A 20828-nucleotide genomic window follows, 5' to 3' on the forward strand; every position below is an offset into this window, starting at 1 on the left:
TGAGGCATCTCACAAATATCCAGCATTGTGCCTGAAATGGGCATATGCTCAAGAAATAATCTGTTGAGTTGGGGGAGGCCTTAATGACTCTACAATTATCATAAATACTGTCCCCATCCTCTATTAAGCCTTATCAAGATGCCTAATACCTCACAGAAAAACTTCAAATACAGCATCACTGAACACTCCCGTCCCCTAATTCTTCTACTTTATTTCCGTTGTTCCTTTTTGTGAATTCAATTCCCTAATAAGTTCAAATCCCACAGCAAGCCTGATCTTCCAGTCAGAAGTGGGAGGGGGCAGCAGTGGAAGCTTGAGAGGGGCGTGGTCACCACATCGCAGAGCTTGAGTGCGCCTGCGTAGGATGCGGCAAAGCTAGGTTCTTAGGTTTTCCTTCTTTGCTGATTACTGCTTGTGTATAAAGATCGCCTTTCTCACCAGCTCTCCCTTTCGAACCGCACAGCTCTGAGTGTCAGGCTTCGGCTCTGTGCCGAGGTGCCAACACACTCCTCCCTCCGACGGATTGCTGACCTCCACGTTCGCGTTCCTGTCTCCTGGAACCATGTCTGTGGTAAGCCAGAATGCGCGCCAAGGCAGAGCAGAGACCACTGCAGATTACAGCGACAGCCAGGGTGAAATGCAGGCTACTAATGCCTCTGGGCCCCCCAACTCCATGCTAGTCCCCGAGGCTGCCCAGGGCCTTGAGATTCCAGACGATCCACAGGGTGCCAGCGCTCCCCAGGCTGCGCAGGACCCGAGAGACATCGAGGTTCTCATCGACGAGCAGTCCCGACGTTTGGGGGCGCTCAGGGTCCATGACCCTTTAGAAGAGAGGTCGGTTGCTTTAGTGAATTTCTTGCGAATGAAAAGTCAAAGTGAGGGGTCTATCCGACAGTCAGAAATGTTGGAGTTTCTCAATGAATACTCAGATCAGTTCCCTGAGATACTCAGACGAGCCTCAGCTTATCTGGACCGGGTCTTTGGGTTGAATCTGAGAGTCCTTGATCCTCAGACCGACACTTACAATCTAATCAGCAAACCGGGTCCCCAGACCACTGAACGCCTAGCAGAGACCCTGGACATGCCAAAAGCAGGTCTTCTGGCCTTGGTCCTCGGCCACATCCTCTTGAATGGCAACCGGGCAAGAGAGGCCTCCATCTGGGACCTGCTGTTAAAGGTAGAAGTGATAGATGAAACTCAGAGGATCAACAACCTCTTTGGGAACACAAGAAACCTCCTCACTACGGACTTTGTCCAGATGCGATTTTTGGAGTACTGGCCGGTATATGGCACTAATCCCCTCGAATTTGAGTTCCTGTGGGGCTCTAGAGCCCACAGAGAAATCACGAAGATGGAAGCCCTGAAGTTTATAGCAGAAGCTCATGATGAAGAACCCTGGAGCTGGCCAGAAGAATATAACAAAGCTCTGGAATCTGATAAGGCCAAAGAGAGAAGCCAGGCTGCCGGCTTAGAGTTCTGGTCAGAGGACACTATGAATGATAAAGCAAATGATGTGGTCCAGTTGGCTATTAATGGCACTGAGGAATTGCTGCCTATCCATCAGGATGAGCTATTGGCTCACACTGGCAAAGAATTCGAGGATGTGTTCCCAAATATCCTCAGCCGAGCCACGCTAATCCTTGATCTGTTTTATGGCTTCTCTCTGATTGAGGTTGATGCCAGTGATCACATCTACCTCCTTGTCCCGCAACCAGAATCAGAAGAAGAGCAAGTAATGCTAGAGAGCCTGGGCAGACCCACCCACGAATACATGATGCCAATCCTGGGTTTGATCTTCCTGATGGGCAACCGTGTCAAAGAGGCCAAGATCTGGAACTTACTCCGGAGATTTAATGTTGATGTAGGGAGGAAACATGCCATTACCTGTAAGCTAATGAGGCAACGCTACCTAGAATGCAGGCCGCTCTCCTACTCTAATCCAGTTGAATACGAGCTGCTCTGGGGTCCTCGGGCTCACCTTGAAATCACCAAAATGAAAGCCTTGGAATATATGGCTAGGCTCTACAGAAAGCAGCCACAGGACTGGCCAGAGCAATACAGGGAGGCTGTGGAAGATGAGGAGGCCAGGGCCAGATCTGAGGCAACAGCCATGTTCTTCTTTGGTTCCATGTGAGGTCTGATGTTCAACTTTACTTGAGTGGCATCTGTTAAAAGGGCCTTTGGGAAATGGGAAATGGGCACTCGGGTTCTAAATCAAAAGTTGGGAGGGTTGGGGTAAAGAGTACACCTTGTATTTATTATGTTCCAATTCTAATAACATTTCTTTCCTTCTGGTATACTCTTTAATTGTCTTCACAATCAGTGTTTTTTAAAATGAAATTGCTTGTTTTCTCTTCCTGTCTTGTTTCAGTATAAAAGTTCAGATAGCCGTGTAAAATGTATTGTAAAATGTATTGTGTTACATATTTGAAATAACTAGTAAAATAAGGTAAATAACGGTAAACACACACACACACACACACACACACACACACACACACACCAAACACAAAGCCAATTGATTGTCCTTTTGAGTCTTTTGTGTTACCGAACTAACAAAAATAAAAGACTGTCACTTCCCTGTATTTAATTTGCTGTTGCAGAGTGCAGTAAAAAAATAAATAAATAAAAGTATAATGAATTAGATGCCATGCCTATGTGATCATTTATTTAGTAAACATTTATCAGGTACCTGTGTGCTGAGAACAAGGCACCATGCCAGGGCTATAAGGGTAAAAAAGCCCCACCTGGCCCTCAGAACTTCCCCCTCAAGGAGGAAAGACATGGAAATGAACCAGTGGCGTAGGGTAGGGTGGGGTGGGGTGGGGTGGGGTGGGGTGGGGTGTGCTATTGAAGTCCACAAATGGGAGGGTAGTGGAGAAACCAATGGTATACAAGGAATGCTGGGAAAAGATCACGAGTATGAAGCAGGAGATGGGTGAGGGTAGGAAGGACAAGGTAGACTGAAAGTCCGGGGACACGGTAAGCTTTAGTGATATCTCAGGAGTGATACCTGAGACTGAGATGAGGAACAGAAGGAGAACTGGTGAATATACAGGCTGTGGGTACAATGTCCACAGGGGTTTTGAAGGTCACCCAGAAAAGACTATGCTGAGGTCAGAAGGGGAATGGGAGAGAGAAATCTGTGATAGAGCTAATAAAGGCCCTATCTCCAGAGAGTGGCTCTTAGGAAACAGTGATAGCCTTCTCAAACACAGCTGGTCTGGGATCATCAATCAGATTTAGTCCACACCCTACACCCCTCGCTAGCACTGTTTATTTTAACACTCTAGCTGTTAAGGTAAAAGTTAGCATTTTAGGTCTCTTGATTCGGATTCTTCTAACCCTAGGAATCCTGCAGGTAGCAGTTTCTGAGAGGCACCCCTGGCACAAGGATGGGTATCATGGGGAAACTCTCCTCTGAGTAGGAAAAGACAGTGATGCCTTCTGGTATGGCATGCTGTATGCTGCCACATCTCCTGGCATCCTCAAGCGTTCTCCCCTTTACATCCTTTTAATTATCAGAGGTTTCCATGAAGTGCCACCCCCCCTAGCAGATGGTAGAGAGTAATCAGACATTTCTTACATTTGTCTTAGCCCCAGAGAGGTAACAGTATAATTTCCAACTCAGGAATTGGACAATGGGAGGACAGATTCACCCTTTTGGCCCCCAGGTCTGACCTGCGGCGTTGCAGGAACCCAATTAAGAGCAGTCAGCCTGAGAAAAGTCTGCGCAGGCGCATTCTGCGGTTGCCAGGGCAATATAACCCCCACCGGGTCTCACTTAATCTCCTCTGTGGTAGCATTCCAGGAACTAAATAAGCAGTTGGGATGGGATTTCTAGTGACAAGAAAATTAATACCCGGAGAACCTAAGCTGATGGAATTCGAGGAAATGGGGTGAAGAGGACTCGGGGCGGTGGTGGGGGCAGCATTGGACACAGAGAATTTGGGACTATGGTCCTACCCACGCAATAAACTGCAAGGGCCTCTTCTGCTTTCTTAGACCCTAAAAGTTTTATGCTTGCAGAGTGAAGAAGCGAGAGGAGGCAAGCCGACTATGGTGCCAAGTGTTTCTTGTGACTTTTTGAATTGGCACAGGGTCCTCAGATACATCAGCTTTTCAGGCATGTCCAAGATATACACCTGCCAAGGGAAAGCCGTGGCTTCCGGACAGACCAGCAAGCATTAACATAAAGCTCCATTTGTTTTAGTACTAAGTATGTGCCAGGAACTGTGCTAGACTTTATCCATGCTTAACTCTATAACTGTCCCTTCCCTTCCTAAGGAGCGTTTTAATGTTCCCATTTGACACTAAGGTAGACTGAGGTTTAAGTAATAATCCCAAGGTCACACAGCCACAGGGTAGACCCAAGCTTCAAGTCTAAGGAGACCTTTCCATCACCTGTGACCTGTGCTATGTTGTTGTCACTCAAACCTGCTGACTCTCATGATACAAGGAAAGTTAGTATGGCCCGAGTGTGGAGGCAAGACAATTCTGTCCACAGGAGGAAGGGGGTGAAAGAGTGAGGCTGACTGAGCTGCCAGGAATAGAACAAACATTTGTGTGTGCGCTCCCAATTTTCCTGCTATTCTTGCTCCATCTGCTCTCTGTAAACCTTAGCCTTATCTGCTGCTTTTCACCCAGAAGAGGCAAGAGGCATCACTTCTGGACCTTAGAAGTAGTGGTAGCAGTAGGTTTCATTTTTTTTTGTTTGTTTGTTTGTTTGTTTTTGGTTTTTTTTTTGTTTTTGTTTTTGTTTTTTTTGTTTTTTTCAAATCTGAAGGAACAGTAACCTGATAAAACTTCTCACTTGTCCAAATCTGCTCAAAAGTACAAAAATAGAAGTGGAAAATAGCCCTATGTCACAGATGCCGCATGCAACTTTCCAGAAAGGGCAAAAGTGACATGTAGAGGGCAGGTGCCTATGGCGAAGGAAAAGATGTAGTATCTGTGAAATAACCAGGAAGTTTCCCCCCTTTAGGCACCAAATCATAATACCAGTGGGAGAAACACTTAACAGTGAAAAAGAATAGCTGGTACACAAGAGTTAGAGGCTGCACTTGGTAAAGTGCTTGTTCTGCAGGTATGGGGAAGGCCTGACTTTGATCCCATAGCACCCATGGGGAAAGCCATGCTGGTAATCTCAGTACTGGGGAGGAGGAAACAAAAGAATCCCTGGCACTGACTGATCAGCCAACCTAGCCTAATTGATAAACTCTAGGCTAAGGAGAGCCCCTGTCTCAAAGGACATGAGGCGGTGTTTCTGAGGATGACGTTGAAGGTTGCCTTCTGGTTTCCACAAGCATGTGCTCATGTGAAGCTAAACACATAAACACATGAACACCACACAAATGGACACTCATGCATAAAAGGGGGAAATCGTTTTAATACCATCAACATCCACCTACTGTGGTTGCTTTCGCCAAGTTGGGACTTGATGAATTGGTGTTGGTTAGATGATTGTCCTATATTCACTTGCCATCCACAGTTGCCTTTGGCCTATGACTGGGATCTCTCCTAAGGAGACAACTTGGTGAGAGTATTCATTTTCAGGATTCGAGACCTAAGAGAATACTCTTCTGTTAGATTAAGGAAGCCTTTCCTGACATTTGTTCCCCATTTTCACCCTACCCACCCCTTTCCCCAAGATCCACCTGTTCTTCTATTTACCTTCATAAAGATCAACTGAATACGGCATATGAAGTTACAATAAGACTAGGCACAAACAGTCACATCAGGGCTAGGTGAGGCAACCCAATATGAGGAAAAGGTCCCAAGACCAGGCGAAAGAGTCAGAGACAATGCCCATTCTCACTGCTAAGAATCCCACAAGAACACAGAGCTGTGCAAACATAACATATTTGCTGAGGTCTTAGTGCAGACCCATGCAGGCTTCATATCTGTCTCTCCAGTCTCTGAGAGTGCTCATGAGCCCAAGCAAGGCTTCTCAAACCCTTTCCACTCACACTGTTTATGGGTCAAGACATTCTTTACATAATCTCAATTATATAAGCATATCAAATACATATATACAAATCAAATATATTGGTATAATATATAATTTGACCATAAAAGGCAAAAGTAACTTTGTGTATTAGTAAGATAGATGTGTTTGTTTATTTTTACATAAAGAAATTCTAGCTGGGAGCTGGAGATGTAGATTATCAGGGTGCATACCTAGCATCCATGGAACCCTGGGTTCTATCTGTAGCACCATATAAAACAGGTGGTGGTGGTGGTGGTGGTGGTGGTGGTGGTGGTCATGGTGGTGTGTGCCTATAATTCTAGCACTTTGGAGGTAGAGGAAGGCAGATCACAAGTTCAAGAACATCCTTAGCTAAGTAGAGAGTTCAAAGGCAGCCTGGGCTACATGAGATTCTGTCTCAAAAATAAAAATCATAGCCAAATATTTGATAGTATAGGACACGGAGCATCTTCAACGTTTTTCAAAGCTGATCAATATTTAGATTTAATAGCCAGTCATCAGCAGCCATAATACCACTTCACATAAATACATAGTAAAAGTAGCAGTAGTATGTTTTAACGGGGCTGAAAGTACTTGTCATGCAAGTATGAACAGCTGAATTCAGATCTTCTCAGCACCTACATAAAAAAAAAGCCAAGTATAATGGCATGCAACTGAAATGTCAGCACTGGACAGTTTGACACAGGAATATCCTGAGGCTTGCTGGCCAACCAGTCTAGCCAAATTAATGTACATCAGGTTCAGTGAGAAATTCCGTCTCAAAAATAATGATGTAGTGGAAAGAAATAGAGAAAAACAACTGTTGACAAACTCTGTCCCTCCTCCTACATGTATACATACACACACACACACACACACACACACACACACACACACACACACACACACACACACCAGAAGCATGTACATATACACACAAGAAATATATCTAGGGCCATTTCACAAATTGTTTGGAATTCTGTCTTAATACCAAGCCAATTTTTAATTAATGGTTTCATTTTTATAAAACTCAATTCAGAAACTCAATTACTGTTTTAAAGTCATTTTGCGGCTGAGAGATGGTTCAGTGGTCAAGACTGTGTAGTGCTCTTGCAGAGGACCAGAGTTCAGTTCCCAGGATTCATGTCAGGTAACTCCATGTCCGGGAGACACAATGCCTCCTGCTTTTGTGGGTACCTGTACTCACATGCATTTATCTACTCACAGACACAGACAAGCATGCATACAATTTTTAAAATAAAATTCAATATTTAAAAAAGTAAAACATTCTACTACAATCCAAAGATGCACCAGCTTGGTATGTACATATGGAGAAATAATGGCAAGAAAATATTAATATTAAAAGTCTTTGTTGGCATATAAAAGAGACACGTGCTCCACTATGTTCATCGCAGCCTTATTTATAATAGCCAGAAACTGGAAAGAACCCAGATGCCCTTCAACAGAGGAATGGATACAGAAAATGTGGTACATCTACACAATGGAATATTACTCAGCTATCAAAAACAACGACTTTATGAAATTCATAGACAAATGGTTGGAACTGGAAAATATCATCCTGAGTGGGCTAACCCAATCACAGAAAGACATACATGGTATGCACTCATTGATAAGTGGCTATTAGCCCAAATGCTTGAATTACCCTAGATGCCTAGAACAAACGAAACTCAAGACGGATGATCAAAATGTGAATGCTTCACTCCTTCTTTAAAAGGGGAAAAAGAATACCCTTGGCAGGGAAGGGAGAGGCAAAGATTAAAACAGAGACTGAAGGAACACCCATTCAGAGCCTGCCCCACAGGTGGCCCATACATATACAGCCACCCAATTAGACAAGATGGATGAAGCAAAGAAGTGCAGACCAACAGGAGCCGGATGTATATCGCTCCTGAGAGACACAGCCAGAATACAGCAAATACAGAGGCGAATGCCAGCAGCAAACCACTGAACTGAGAATAGGTCCCCCGTTGAAGGAATCAGAGAAAGAACTGGAAGAGCTTGAAGGTGCTCAAGACCCCAAAAGTACAACAATGTCAAGCAACCAGAGCTTCCAGGGACTAAGCCACTACCCAAAGACTATACATGGACTGACCCTGGGCTCCAACCCCATAGGTAGCAATGAATATCCTAGTAAGAGCACCAGTGGAAGGGGAAGCCCTGGGTCCTGCTAAGACTGAACCCCCAGTGAACTAGACTATGCGGGGAGGGTGGCAATGGGGGGAGGTTTGGGAGGGGAACACCCACAAGGAAGGGGAGGGGGGAGGGTGATGTCTGTCCGGAAACCGGGAAAGGGAATAACACTTGAAATGTATATAAGAAATACTCAAGATAATAAAAAAAAATAAAATAAAAAAAAAATAAAAAAAAATTTCAACATTTAAAACTCAAAAAAAAAAGTCTTTGTTGGCTATAATAGCACTATTATGTTTCTATAAGAGCAAAATATTCTGCAACAGCTCTCTGCTCCCAGACCCCGTGGGAAAGAGACCTCACCGCCTGGTCAGGTGGGCACTCCTGAGGCTGCAGAGCGGAAGAGACCACCAACACTGCTCACCCCTGCCCACATCCCTGGCCCAAGAGGAAACTGTATAAGGCCTCTGGGCTCCCGTGGGGGAGGGCCCAGGAGCGGCAGGACCACTGCCTGAGACACCACCGGAACCTGAAGGAAACAGACCGGATAAACAGTTCTCTGCACCCAAATCCCGTGGGAGGGAGAGCTAAACCTTCAGAGAGGCAGACAAGCCTGGGAAACCAGAAGAGACTGCTCTCTGCACACACATCTCAGAAGCCAGAGGAAAACACCAAAGGCCATCTGGAACCCTGGTGCACTGAAGCTCCCGGAAGGGGTGGCGCATATCTTCCTGGTTGCTGCCGCTGCAGAGAGCCCGTGGGCAGCACCCCACGAGCAAACTTGAGCCTCGGGACCACAGGTAAGACCAACTTTTCTGCTGCAGGAAAGATGCCTGGTGAACTCAAGACACAGGCCCACAGGAACAGCTGAAGACCTGTAGAGAGGAAAAACTACACGCCGGAAAGCAGAACACTCTGTCCCCATAACTGACTGAAAGAGAGGAAAACAGGTCTACAGCAGTCCTGACACACAGGCTTATAGGACAGTCTAGCCACTGTCAGAAATAGCAGAACAAAGTAACACTAGAGATAATCTGATGGCGAGAGGCAAGCGCAGGAACCCAAGCAACAGAAACCAAGACTACATGGCATCATCGGAGCCCAATTCTCCCACCAAAACAAACATGGAATATCCAAACACACCAGAAAAGCAAGATCTAGTTTCAAAATCATATTTGATCATGATGCTGGAGGACTTCAAGAAAGACGTGAAGAACTCTCTTAGGGAAACACAGGAAAACATTAATAAACAAGTAGAAGCCTACAAAGAGGAATCGCAAAAATCCCTGAAAGAATCGCAAAAATCCCTGAAAGAATTCCAGGAAAATACAATCAAACAGTTGAAGGAATTAAAAATGGAAATAGAAGCAATCAAGAAAGAACACATGGAAACAACCCTGGATATAGAAAACCAAAAGAAGAGACAAGGAGCTGTAGATACAAGCTTCACCAACAGAATACAAGAGATGGAAGAGAGAATCTCGGGAGCAGAAGATTCCATAGAAATCATTGACTCAACTGTCAAAGATAATGTAAAGCAGAAAAAGCTACTGGTCCAAAACATACAGGAAATCCAGGACTCAATGAGAAGATCAAACCTAAGGATAATAGGTATAGAAGAGAGTGAAGACTCCCAGCTCAAAGGACCAGTAAATATCTTCAACAAAATCATAGAAGAAAACTTCCCTAACCTAAAAAAAGAGATACCCATAGGCATACAAGAAGCCTACAGAACTCCAAGTAGACTGGACCAGAAAAGAAACACCTCCCGTCACATAATAGTCAAAACACCAAACGCACAAAATAAAGAAAGAATATTAAAAGCAGTAAGGGAAAAAGTTCAAGTAACATATAAAGGCAGACCTATCAGAATCACACCAGACTTCTCGCCAGAAACTATGAAGGCCAGAAGATCCTGGACTGATGTCATACAGACCCTAAGAGAACACAAATGCCAGCCCAGGTTACTGTATCCTGCAAAACTCTCAATTAACATAGATGGAGAAACCAAGATATTCCATGACAAAACCAAATTTACACAATATCTTTCTACAAATCCAGCACTACAAAGGATAATAAATGGTAAAGCCCAACAAAAGGAGGCAAGCTATACCCTAGAAGAAGCAAGAAACTAATCGTCTTGGCAACAAAACAAAGAGAGTGAAAGCACACAAACATAACCTCACATCCAAATATGAATATAATGGGAAGCAATAATCACTATTCCTTAATATCTCTCAACATAAATGGCCTCAACTCCCCAATAAAAAGACATAGATTAACAAACTGGATACACAACGAGGACCCTGCATTCTGCTGCCTACAGGAAACACACCTCAGAGACAAAGACAGACACTACCTCAGAGTGAAAGGCTGGAAAACAAATTTCCAAGCAAATGGTCAGAAGAAGCAAGCTGGAGTAGCCATTCTAATATCAAATAAAATCAATTTTCAAATAAAAGTCATCAAAAAAATTTAAGGAAGGACAATTCATATTCATCAAAGGAAAAATCCACCAAGATGAACTCTCAATCCTAAATATCTATGCCCCAAATACAAGGGCACCCACATACGTAAAGGAAACCTTACTAAAGCTCAAAACACACATTGCACGTCACACAATAATAGTGGGAGATTTCAACACCCCACTCTCATCAATGGACAGATCATGGAAACAGAAATTAAACAGTGATGTCGACAGACTAAGAGAAGTCATGAGCCAAATGGACTTAACGGATATTTATAGAACATTCTATCCTAAAGCAAAAGGATATACCTTCTTCTCAGCCCCTCATGGTACTTTCTCCAAAATTGACCATATAATTGGTCAAAAAACGGGCCTCAACAGGTACAGAAAGATAGAAATAATCCCATGCGTGCTATCGGACCACCACGGCCTAAAACTGGTCTTCAATAACAATAAGGGAAGAATGCCTACATATACGTGGAAATTGAACAATGCTCTACTTAATGATAACCTGGTCAAGGAAGAAATAAAGAAAGAAATTGAAAACTTTTTAGAATTTAATGAAAATGAAGGTACAACATACCCAAACTTATGGGACACAATGAAAGCTGTGCTAAGAGGAAAACTCATAGCGCTGAGTGCCTGCAGAAAGAAACAGGAAAGAGCATATGTCAGCAGCTTGACAGCACACCTAAAAGCTCTAGAACAAAAAGAAGCAAATACACCCAGGAGGAGTAGAAGGCAGGAAATAATCAAACTCAGAGCTGAAATCAACCAAGTAGAAACAAAAAGGACCATAGAAAGAATCAACAGAACCAAAAGTTGGTTCTTTGAGAAAATCAACAAGATAAATAAACCCTTAGCCAGACTAACGAGAGGACACAGAGAGTGTGTCCAAATTAACAAAATCAGAAATGAAAAGGGAGACATAACTACAGAATCACCTTCCCATCTTCACATAATGGCATTTCTAAACCTCTGTGCAGGGACAGTTCTGAAACATGCCTGGCCTCGGTGGCTTTCCTTGGTCTTGGAGGGAGATTCCATAACCATTTTCTTTTTTTCATTCTTTTTTTATTGTATATTTTCTTTAATTACACTTCAAATGTTATCCCCATTCCAGACTTCCTATCTGGAAACTCCCTATCCCTTCCCCCTCCCCCTATCTCTATGAGAGTGTTCCCCCATCTACCCACTCCCTCCCTCTCATCTCCCCACCCTGGCACTCTCCTACTCACAGGGCCAAGGACCTCTCCTCTCACTGATACCAAATAAGTCAATCATCTGCTATATATGTGGCAGGAGCCATGAGTCCCTCTTTGGTTGGTGGTTTAGTCCCTGGGAGCTCTGGGTGTGGGGATGGGTTCTGGTTGGTTGATATTGTTGTTCTTCCTATGAGGTTGCAAACCCCTTCAGCTCCTTCAGTCCTTTCTCCAATTCCTCCATTGGGGTCCTTTGTTTCAACCCAATGATTGGTTGAAAGCATCTGACTTTGTATTTCTCAGGCTCTGACAGAGCATCTCAGGAGACAGCTATATCAGGCTCCTGTCAGCATGCACTTCTTTTCATCCACAATATTGTCTTTGTTTGGGATGGATCCCCGGGTGGGACTGTCTCTGGATGACCTTTCCCTCAGTCTCTGCTCTACACTTTGCCTCTTTATTTCCTAATGTGAATGTTTTGTTCTCCTTTCTAAGAAGGAATGAAGCATCCACTCTTTGGTCTTCCAACTTATTCAGCTTCGTGTGCTGTGTGGATTGTATCTTTGATATTCTGAGCTTTTCGGCTAATATTCAATTATCAGGGATACCATGTGTAGTTTTTTTGTGACTGGGTTACCTCACTCAGGATGATATTTTCCAGTTCCATCCATTTGCCTACGAATTTCATAAAGTCATTGTTTTTGATAGCTGAGTAATATTCCATTGTGTAGATGTACCACATTTTCTGTATCCATTCCTCTGTTGAAGGGCATCTGGGTTCTTTCCAGCTTCTGGCTATTATAAATAAGGCTGCTATGAACATAGTGGAGCATGTGTCTTTGTTATATGTTGGGGCATCTTTTGGATATATGCCCAGGAGTGGTATAGCTGGATCCTCAGGTAGAACTATTTCCAATTCAATGAGGAACCACCAGACTGACTTTCAGAGTGGTTGTACCAGCTTGCAATCCCACCAAAAAAAATAAAATAAAATAAAAAAAGAATGTTCCTCTTTATCCACATCCTTGCCAACATCTGTTGTCACCTGAGTTTTTGATCTTAGCCATTCTCACTGGTGTGAGGTGAAATCTCAGGGTTGTTTTGATTTGCATTTCCCTGATGACTAAAGCTGTTGGACATTTCCTTAGGTGCTTCTCAGCTTCTGCTGAGAAATCTTTGTTTAGCTCTGTGTCCCATTTTTAATAGGGTTATTTGTCTCCCGGCGGTCTAACTTCTTGAGTTCTTTGTATATTTTAGATATTAGCCCTCTATCAGATGTAGGATTGGTAAATCTTTTCCCAATCTGTTGGTTGCCCTTTTGTCCTAACAACAGTGTCCTTTGCCTTACAGAAGCTTTGCAGTTTTATGAGATCCCATTTGTCGATTCTTGATCTTAGAGCATAAGCCATTGGTGTTTTGTTCAGGAAATTTTCTCCGGTGCCCATGTGTTCCAGATGCTTCCCCACTTTTCCTTCTATTAGTTTGAGTGTATCTGGTTTGATATGGAGGTCCTTGATCCACTTGGACTTAAGCTTTGTACAGGGTGATAAGCATGGATCGATCTGCATTCTTCTACATATTGACCTCCAGTTGAACCAGCACCATTTGCTGAAAATGCTATCTTTTTTCCATTGGATGGTTTTGGCTCCTTTGTCAAAAATCAAGTGACCATAGGAGAATGGGTTCATTTCTGGGTCTTCAGTTCTATTCCATTGGTCTATCTGTCTGTCTCTGTACCAATACCATGCAGTTTTTATCACTATTGCTCTGTAATACTGCTTGAGTTCAGGGATAGTGATTCCCCCTGAAGTCCTTTTATTGTTGAGGATAGTTTTTGCCATCTTGGGGTTTTTGTTATTCAAAATGAATTTGCAAATGTAAAAAGACTTATTTTAAATACCTTTTATATTTTTGTCTACCAGTCTTCTATTATCCTTTATTTTACTTGTAAATTCTGCCATGTGTTGAATTTGCTCCATATCTATTAGTATTTTACAGACACACACACACACACACACACACACACACACACACACACACACTTATTGAATTTATGGGCTAGTCTTTAGCAGGAGTTATCTTTGAAAGCACCCAAAGTACCTCTGTTGCCCGTCTCTCCCTCTGGGATTGGAATAGGATGGATTAATGTGTGGTCTTCTCCAGCAGGTTCACTTCAGACACAATGTCCTTCTGAGTTTGGAGGCCCCCTGGAGAGGATAATTTCTGCCACATTAGTGCCTTCTCCTGTACAAAGACCCTTTAGTTCTTTACCTGAATCTCTGCTACTCCCTATGACTTAATGTACTTAGCATTTACTCCCTTTATAAATGTCAGTTGAGAGCACTAACTAATCTTCCAGAGGACTTGGGTTCAATTTCCAGCATCTACACAGCAGCTCAGAACTGTCTGTAATTTCAGTTCCAGGCGATCTGACACCCACACACAGATAAACATACAGTCAAAACACCAATGCACATAAAACAAAAAAATAAAGATCACTGAAAAAAAGACATGTGTAGTGTCATATCAAAGGTCTTTGAGAAAGGAGGAGAAAACAGAGGCATAGTTCCACATCTTGACTGAGACACAACATTTATTTTAATAGATAAAAGTTAAAATCAACCTAAATTTTCATAGCAACAATTTTGGTTTTGCTTGTTTGTGAAACATGTGGCCCTCCTTCTAGCAAAACTGAATGAAATCATTAGCCATGGTAGCATACAAGACCATTACATGCAACAAATGATAGTCAACATATCTTGTTAAGCCAAGCTGTGGACAAGAATGCAATGTCAGCATTGCTTCATAAAAGTGTAAAGGTAATGCAAATGTATAATTTGCAGGTCCTTTGGATAGTGGCTTGGCAGGAAGAATAACATCCCCTCACAGATTACCCTGGCTTGATTTAAATCAACAAAACTTAAACTTGAACAAATCTAAACCATAAGGATCCCAAAGAGGGGATTCTGATTATCAGTTATTAGTAGTAGGAGATAGAACTCCAGAAGCAGGAAATGGAAGTGATATGAAAAAACAGTCACACACTGAACAATTTGAGATGCACACAGAAACCGAGAAGGCCAATGAAATGGATTATCTCCTCAGAGCTTCATAAACCCTGATGACAGCCTGGTTTTAGTCCTGTAAGGGTGATTTTGAACTTCTGAGCTGAGAAATGATAAGATAATCAATCTTTCTTGTTTTAATCCATTAAGTCTGTAATTGTTACATCAGCAATAGGAAGATAACACGAATGTTTATCTCAGAGTTAAAAAATGAGTGATTTAAGTTTCTTCTTTTGCTTGACAATAAATCAACACATAGATGAATAAAATTCCATACTTAAGGTAGCAGAATCTGTCTATAATAATTAAGCTCTAGAGTAATTTTACAGCAGTAAAAACATAGGAGTATTATAATAACCAAGATAATTAAGCTATGGAAGAAAGCACACAGGTACTTACATGTAGGTTATGTTATGTGGAATAAGGTATATTAAACAAAGAATAAAATGTTATGCTATAGCACATGGCACTTGGGGACAGAATCCAGAGCCTTGTTCATGCTGGACAAACACTCTACCACTGAGGTATCACCAGTGCCTCAGCTTCTAAGAATTAATTTAAAAGAAAAAGATACTTGGGCAACCAGTAAATATCTTACTTGATTTAGTTTGTCTATTGGTCTGATTGAGATGAGATTGTTTGCAATGGAAATGCTTAATCTGCTTTAAAGTTCTTGGTTTTGCAAGGTGAATTTAGCTTTAAGCTTCTGTCCTCTCCGAAGAACATTTATAGGCAAGTAGTTCTTTTCACATGTAGCACATACATTTTCTGAGGTTATTTACTTTTGTAGGAAAGCTGTTCATAACACAAGTATATCATCATCATCATCATCATAATCATCACCATTATCATCATCATCATCATTACTGCTGCTAATGCTGTTGCTGCTGCTGCTGCTGCTGCTACTATTACTACTACTACTACTACTACTACTACTGCTGCTGCTGCTGCTGCTGCTGCTGCTGCTGCTGCTGCTGCTACTACCCAGGTGGACATTAAGCATTTTCATTGAAAAACCAAATAGATTTTTCTTTTTCTGTTGAATGAACCTTGCCAGAAGGGCCAATGCTCTGCCAGCATCGCAGCTGGTGTTTTTAAGATGTAGCCTGAGCTCCTGGGTTGCATGTAAACACACTGGGTGAGGACTATGTTAAGAGCATATTTGAACCATCAGAGCACCTGCCCTGGTCCTGTAGCTCCTTTCCTTGCCTCCTCTCTACCTGCCTCCACTTGCAGTACTGAGTGTTGTTTACAGAGTAGACTTCACCTCAGAGAACCTGTGCCTGCTTGGCATTCAGTCAGCAGCACCTACTCTGCCCTACAAGGCCCCCTCACAACCTCATCCCATCACTTTCTGTGAAACCGTGGGAAGAAGTAAAAGGACAAGGGAACTGAGGGAGCTGATTTGTTCAATTTTATTTGTTTATTTTTCTATTTTCCTCCCAATCTGCCATTATCTAAGATTAGAAAAGCAGGTAGTATAGGGTAACTGCCTTATCAGGTTGTGGTTTTCTTAGTGGAATACAATGGTTTGCCTGCAGGAAAAGGATTATGCTTCACTGTTTAGATTCTGTACTCACAACATACTGTAACTCTAATTGCAATTCCATGTGTTTTTGTTACAATTTTCTGGAAAAAAATGTAAAATATTAAAAGGTATTAATGCACAAAATATATAAAGCCATATTAAAATATTCTCCCTTTTTTCATTGGTGATTTTACAGAGGCTTATTGTTGATTTTATATATTCATTTGCATTTCCTTAATACTTCATAGAGAAATGACATTTACTCCAGTGAATTGAAGACACAAACAAGGACACTGTGATGACACCATTTCTTTTAAAGATTCCTAACATTCTAAACGTGGGTTTGTCACAATCTAGAGACAGTGGGTCCTGGATGAAGGAAGCTGATAAGTGACTCAGTTTAAAGTCTCACGAAGTAGCCAACTTTAGTTAGAGCTTTGGACAGTTTATACCTGAAAGGTCATATGAGTAAAATTCTCATGAGCTCAAGGTATATACAATGACAAGGACAAGCCACACATGGATAAAACATGTTTTCCCATGCAGACATATAAAGGATAATTTAAATGTTTAATTGACTAATAGGAGAAAGCAATAATGACTAATCTGAAGTAAACTTACTCCTATTCACTATACCTTGAGAGGCATAAAAAAAAGTGCCAAGAATGGTTCTCTGTTTTGGACAAACAAGTCACAAGATTCTTGTTTTGGTTTCTTGGAGTTTCTCACAGGCACTCAGATTTCTCACATAACTCCATTCCTGGACCATGTTCAGATGTGGGTTAGATTGAGAGATAACTCCTTACACTGTGGATTAGAGCATGCACATAATTTATCCCATCATGGAAGACCTTTAACAGATAAATGACATTTTCAAGGCTTTCTTGTGAATGGTCTGATAAATTTCCTGAAGACTTTTTTCTTTATCTCACAACAATCACTAGTAGAGCCAACATAACTAGATGTCTGGGCAGATATGAATATGAAAGGGAGATTACTGAATTGTAAACATCACAATAATGCAAGACTGGTAAGTTATGCAGAACTAAGGTTTGTCCTTGAGAATGAGAAAGACTGCATCTAACTACATAAACATTCAGTGCATTTCACAGGGGACATTTGCCATCATACCTTAAACCAAACTCAAGGGACAATGATATAACTATACCTAAAAGATTGCAGGATCCTATGACTAAAGACTATATCCATGGGGCATCTAGAAAATAAGATACAAAATATCTGCTGGAGAAGATCAGTATTACTTTCCCAGTCAAAGCCAGTTCATAAAGATGGAGAGAATGGGCCAATTCTTCAAAAGCATAGGCTCCAATATAAAGCTACAAGAAATGTGAGAATCGATAAAACATGAGGCAAGCAAAGGTCAAAAATAAATATCCATTAACTGGTCAGAAAAATGTAGATCTACTAATTGCCTGACAATTTAAAATAATTTTCTTAAAGCTCAGTGAGATAAAAAAAAGATAGCACATGAGAAGAAATCACTAAAATGATATGAACAAAATGAGAATGTCAATACATAGAAATGATTAAAAACATACAAATAAAATGAAAATTCCACTACATAGGTGCAATCATAGACTGGATATAGCAGAAAAAACAATTGGGAAACTCAGTCAATTCAGGAGTGGGGTATATCCAAGGGACTTGTTAAATTTATCAGGCAAACCATACTGTGCATTATGATAGTGCATATTAAGGAGATAAGAGATAGTAAAGGGCAAAAAGTCTATGTAGTTGTTTGAATAAGAATGGCCTTCGCAGGCCAATATGTTTGAATACTTGGTTCCCAGCTGGTGAGATTGTTTGGGAAGGATGAGGGGGTGTGTGGCCTTGTTGGAAGATATATATCACCATGGGCTTTGAGGTTTCAAAAGTCCATGTCATTCCCAATTAGCTCTATCTCTTTTTCTCTCTCTTTCTGTCTCCTGCTTGTGGATCAGATATAATATATCAGCTACTGTTCTAGGGCCATGCCTGCCTGCCTGATGTTATGCCATGATGATCATGGACTCATACTCTGAAATTATAAGACGCCCCCAATTAAATGTTGTCTTTTATAAGTTGCCTTGGTCATATACATTACCCTAGCAATAGAAAAATAACTAAGACACAAATTGGTACCAGGAATGGGGCATTGCTATGACAGACCTGACTATGCTCTAGGGAAATTTGGACTAGAAAAGCACTTAACACTGAAAGCAGGCCTTAATGGGCCATCCTAGTGGGAACGTAAAAGACAGTAGTGTGGAGAGCAATGTGTACTATGGAGACCCAGCTCAAGAGGTTTTAGAGTGGAACGATATCAGAAACTAGGCTGAAGTCATTCTTGTGATACTTTTCACAAAGAATATAGCTGTTACTTATCCTAGTCCTAAAAATTTACCTGAAGCAAAATGGAAAACTAATGAATCAATTTCCTTGACTGAGATTTCAAGGCAGCTTATTATTGACTGCTGTATAGTTACTAAACATTCCTATTATTCCTACAATGAAAAAAGCAAACAGAACAAAGAAAGACACAGAATGTATAGTTTGGTAAGAAGATCACCAGGAAATTTAATGCTGGAGCCAAGGCTTGTGTTAAAAAAGATAGGAGAGACCAGATGAAAACTGGAGTAAAAAGAATGGTGATGGAGCTAATCCTGCAACTTGTGAAAGGAAAAGGCCTGAGGAATTTTTGCTTAAATGAAACAACAAATTAAATCTTAAGCAAATGTAATTCAAGCAGGGGCCAGGCCTGATCCCAAGTGGGCAAAGGAACTTGGCAGCATTGGCCATGTGATTCTGGCTTTAGTGTCATAAAGGATAAATGAGAAAGAGGGATATGGAATCTTTTTTCACAGTTAAGGAGAATTGCTGAAGTCTGGCATGTGAGGGGAATGAGTCCCTGCCTGGAAGCTCTAAGATGCTAGTCCATGAAACTGGAAATGAAGCCTGGATTATGCTAGAGAATCCAGAATGTTGGCCATGCCAGAACCATGGGATGTCTGTCAGGGAGAGCTACATATAAGGAATAGAACTCTCCCAAGACAGGAAAACATGTTACAGCCAGCAAAGCTGGAAGGGCAGAGCTCTCTAAGATTTTTTGATTATCATGCATGGAGCTACAGGGTTTGCTGTGCTGGGTTTTGGTCTTGTTTTGGTCCAGTATTTCTGCACTGTGCCACCAGTCCTCCCTTTTGGAATGGCAATTTATATTCTGTGCCATTGTATGGTGGAAATATAATTTGCATTTTGATCTTACAGGAGGTTACAATTAAGAGATTGCCTTGAGTCTCAGAAGAGACTTTGTACTTTGTACTTTTAAATCATCTTTAGACTGAAAGACTATTTGGGACCTTTGAGTTTGGACTGTATGTGTTTGCATTGGCCACAAACCTATGGTGTCCATGGAGTACAATATTGGTATTATGGATAAGAATGACTACTACGGCTCCCAGAGACTGAACCACCAAGCAAAAAGGATACACTGGTTGGACCTAGGTCCCCTGCACATATGTAGCAGATGTGCAGCTTGGTCTTCATCCAGGTCTGCCAACAACTGGAGCTGGGGACTGACTGTCTCTGAATCTGTTGCCTGTCTATGGATCCCATTCCCCTAATTTGGCCACCTTTTCTGCTTTCAGTGGGAGAGGATGTACCTAGTTCTGCAATGAATGGATGTGCCACGGCAGGTTGGTATCCAGGGGTGCCTTCCCCTTCTCAGAGGAGGAGAGGGGGAATGGGGAGGGTATGTGATGGGAGCACTGGGGTGGCTGAGATCAAGATGTAAGGTGAATGAATGAATGAATGAATGAATGAATAAATAAATAAATGGGTAAAAAGAATGAACCCCACAAATTCACATGTTTATACACTTGGTCCTTAGTTGGTTGAACTGTTTGGAAAGAAATTAGAAATGTTGCCTTCCTAGAGGAGGTGTGTCATAGAGAGTGGGCTTTGTGGCTTCAAAAGCCCATGCCATTTCTACTTCAAAAGCCCATTCCATTTGCAATTATCTCTGTCTGCTTCATGCTTGTGGATCTAGATGTAAGGTTTTGGCTACTGCTTTACTACCATGCTCGTCTGCTGCCATGCTCCCTGCCAGGGGCTTCAAGAACTCTAATCCTCTGAAGCAGTAAGCACCAAATAAATGCTTAATAAGTTTCCTTGATCGTGGTGTCTTAGCACAACCATATAAAAACAGTAAGGCAGCCTATTTAAGTAAATACTGTCTGTAAATCTCTTAAAACCAAGGCAAGAAACTAATATCCATCACCACGAAGCCTAAAGAGCTCCAAAGGAACTGAATTTAAAGTCTGCACAGGAGCACTCCATTACTGCTGAGAGTTACAGATGACGAGGAGAGAGTTTTGAAAGCAAGGAGCAAGTAAAATGGTATATTCAAAGTGTGAAAATACAACTATGTGGTTGAAAGCACATGTGG

General features: G+C 41.9%; 1 protein-coding gene across 1 annotated transcript; it reads left to right on the forward strand.

Annotated features, from left to right (window-relative positions):
- Window positions 1-347: 347 nt before the first annotated feature.
- On the forward strand, window positions 348-2472 carry Magee2 (MAGE family member E2). The gene has a single exon (NM_001106941.1). The coding sequence runs from the start codon at window positions 563-565 to the stop codon at window positions 2132-2134; it is 1572 nt and encodes a 523-aa protein (NP_001100411.1). The 5' UTR covers window positions 348-562; the 3' UTR covers window positions 2135-2472.
- The last annotated feature ends 18356 nt before the right edge of the window (window positions 2473-20828 follow it).

Source organism: Rattus norvegicus, chromosome X (assembly GCF_021556685.1).
Source record: "Rattus norvegicus strain SHRSP/BbbUtx chromosome X, alternate assembly SHRSP_T2T, whole genome shotgun sequence".
NCBI lineage: Eukaryota > Metazoa > Chordata > Mammalia > Rodentia > Muridae > Rattus > Rattus norvegicus.

Coding starts and splice junctions, on each gene's coding strand:
- Magee2 (NM_001106941.1), top strand. CDS start 563: ATGTCTGTGGTAAGCCAGAATGCGCGCCAAGGCAGAGCAGAGACCACT.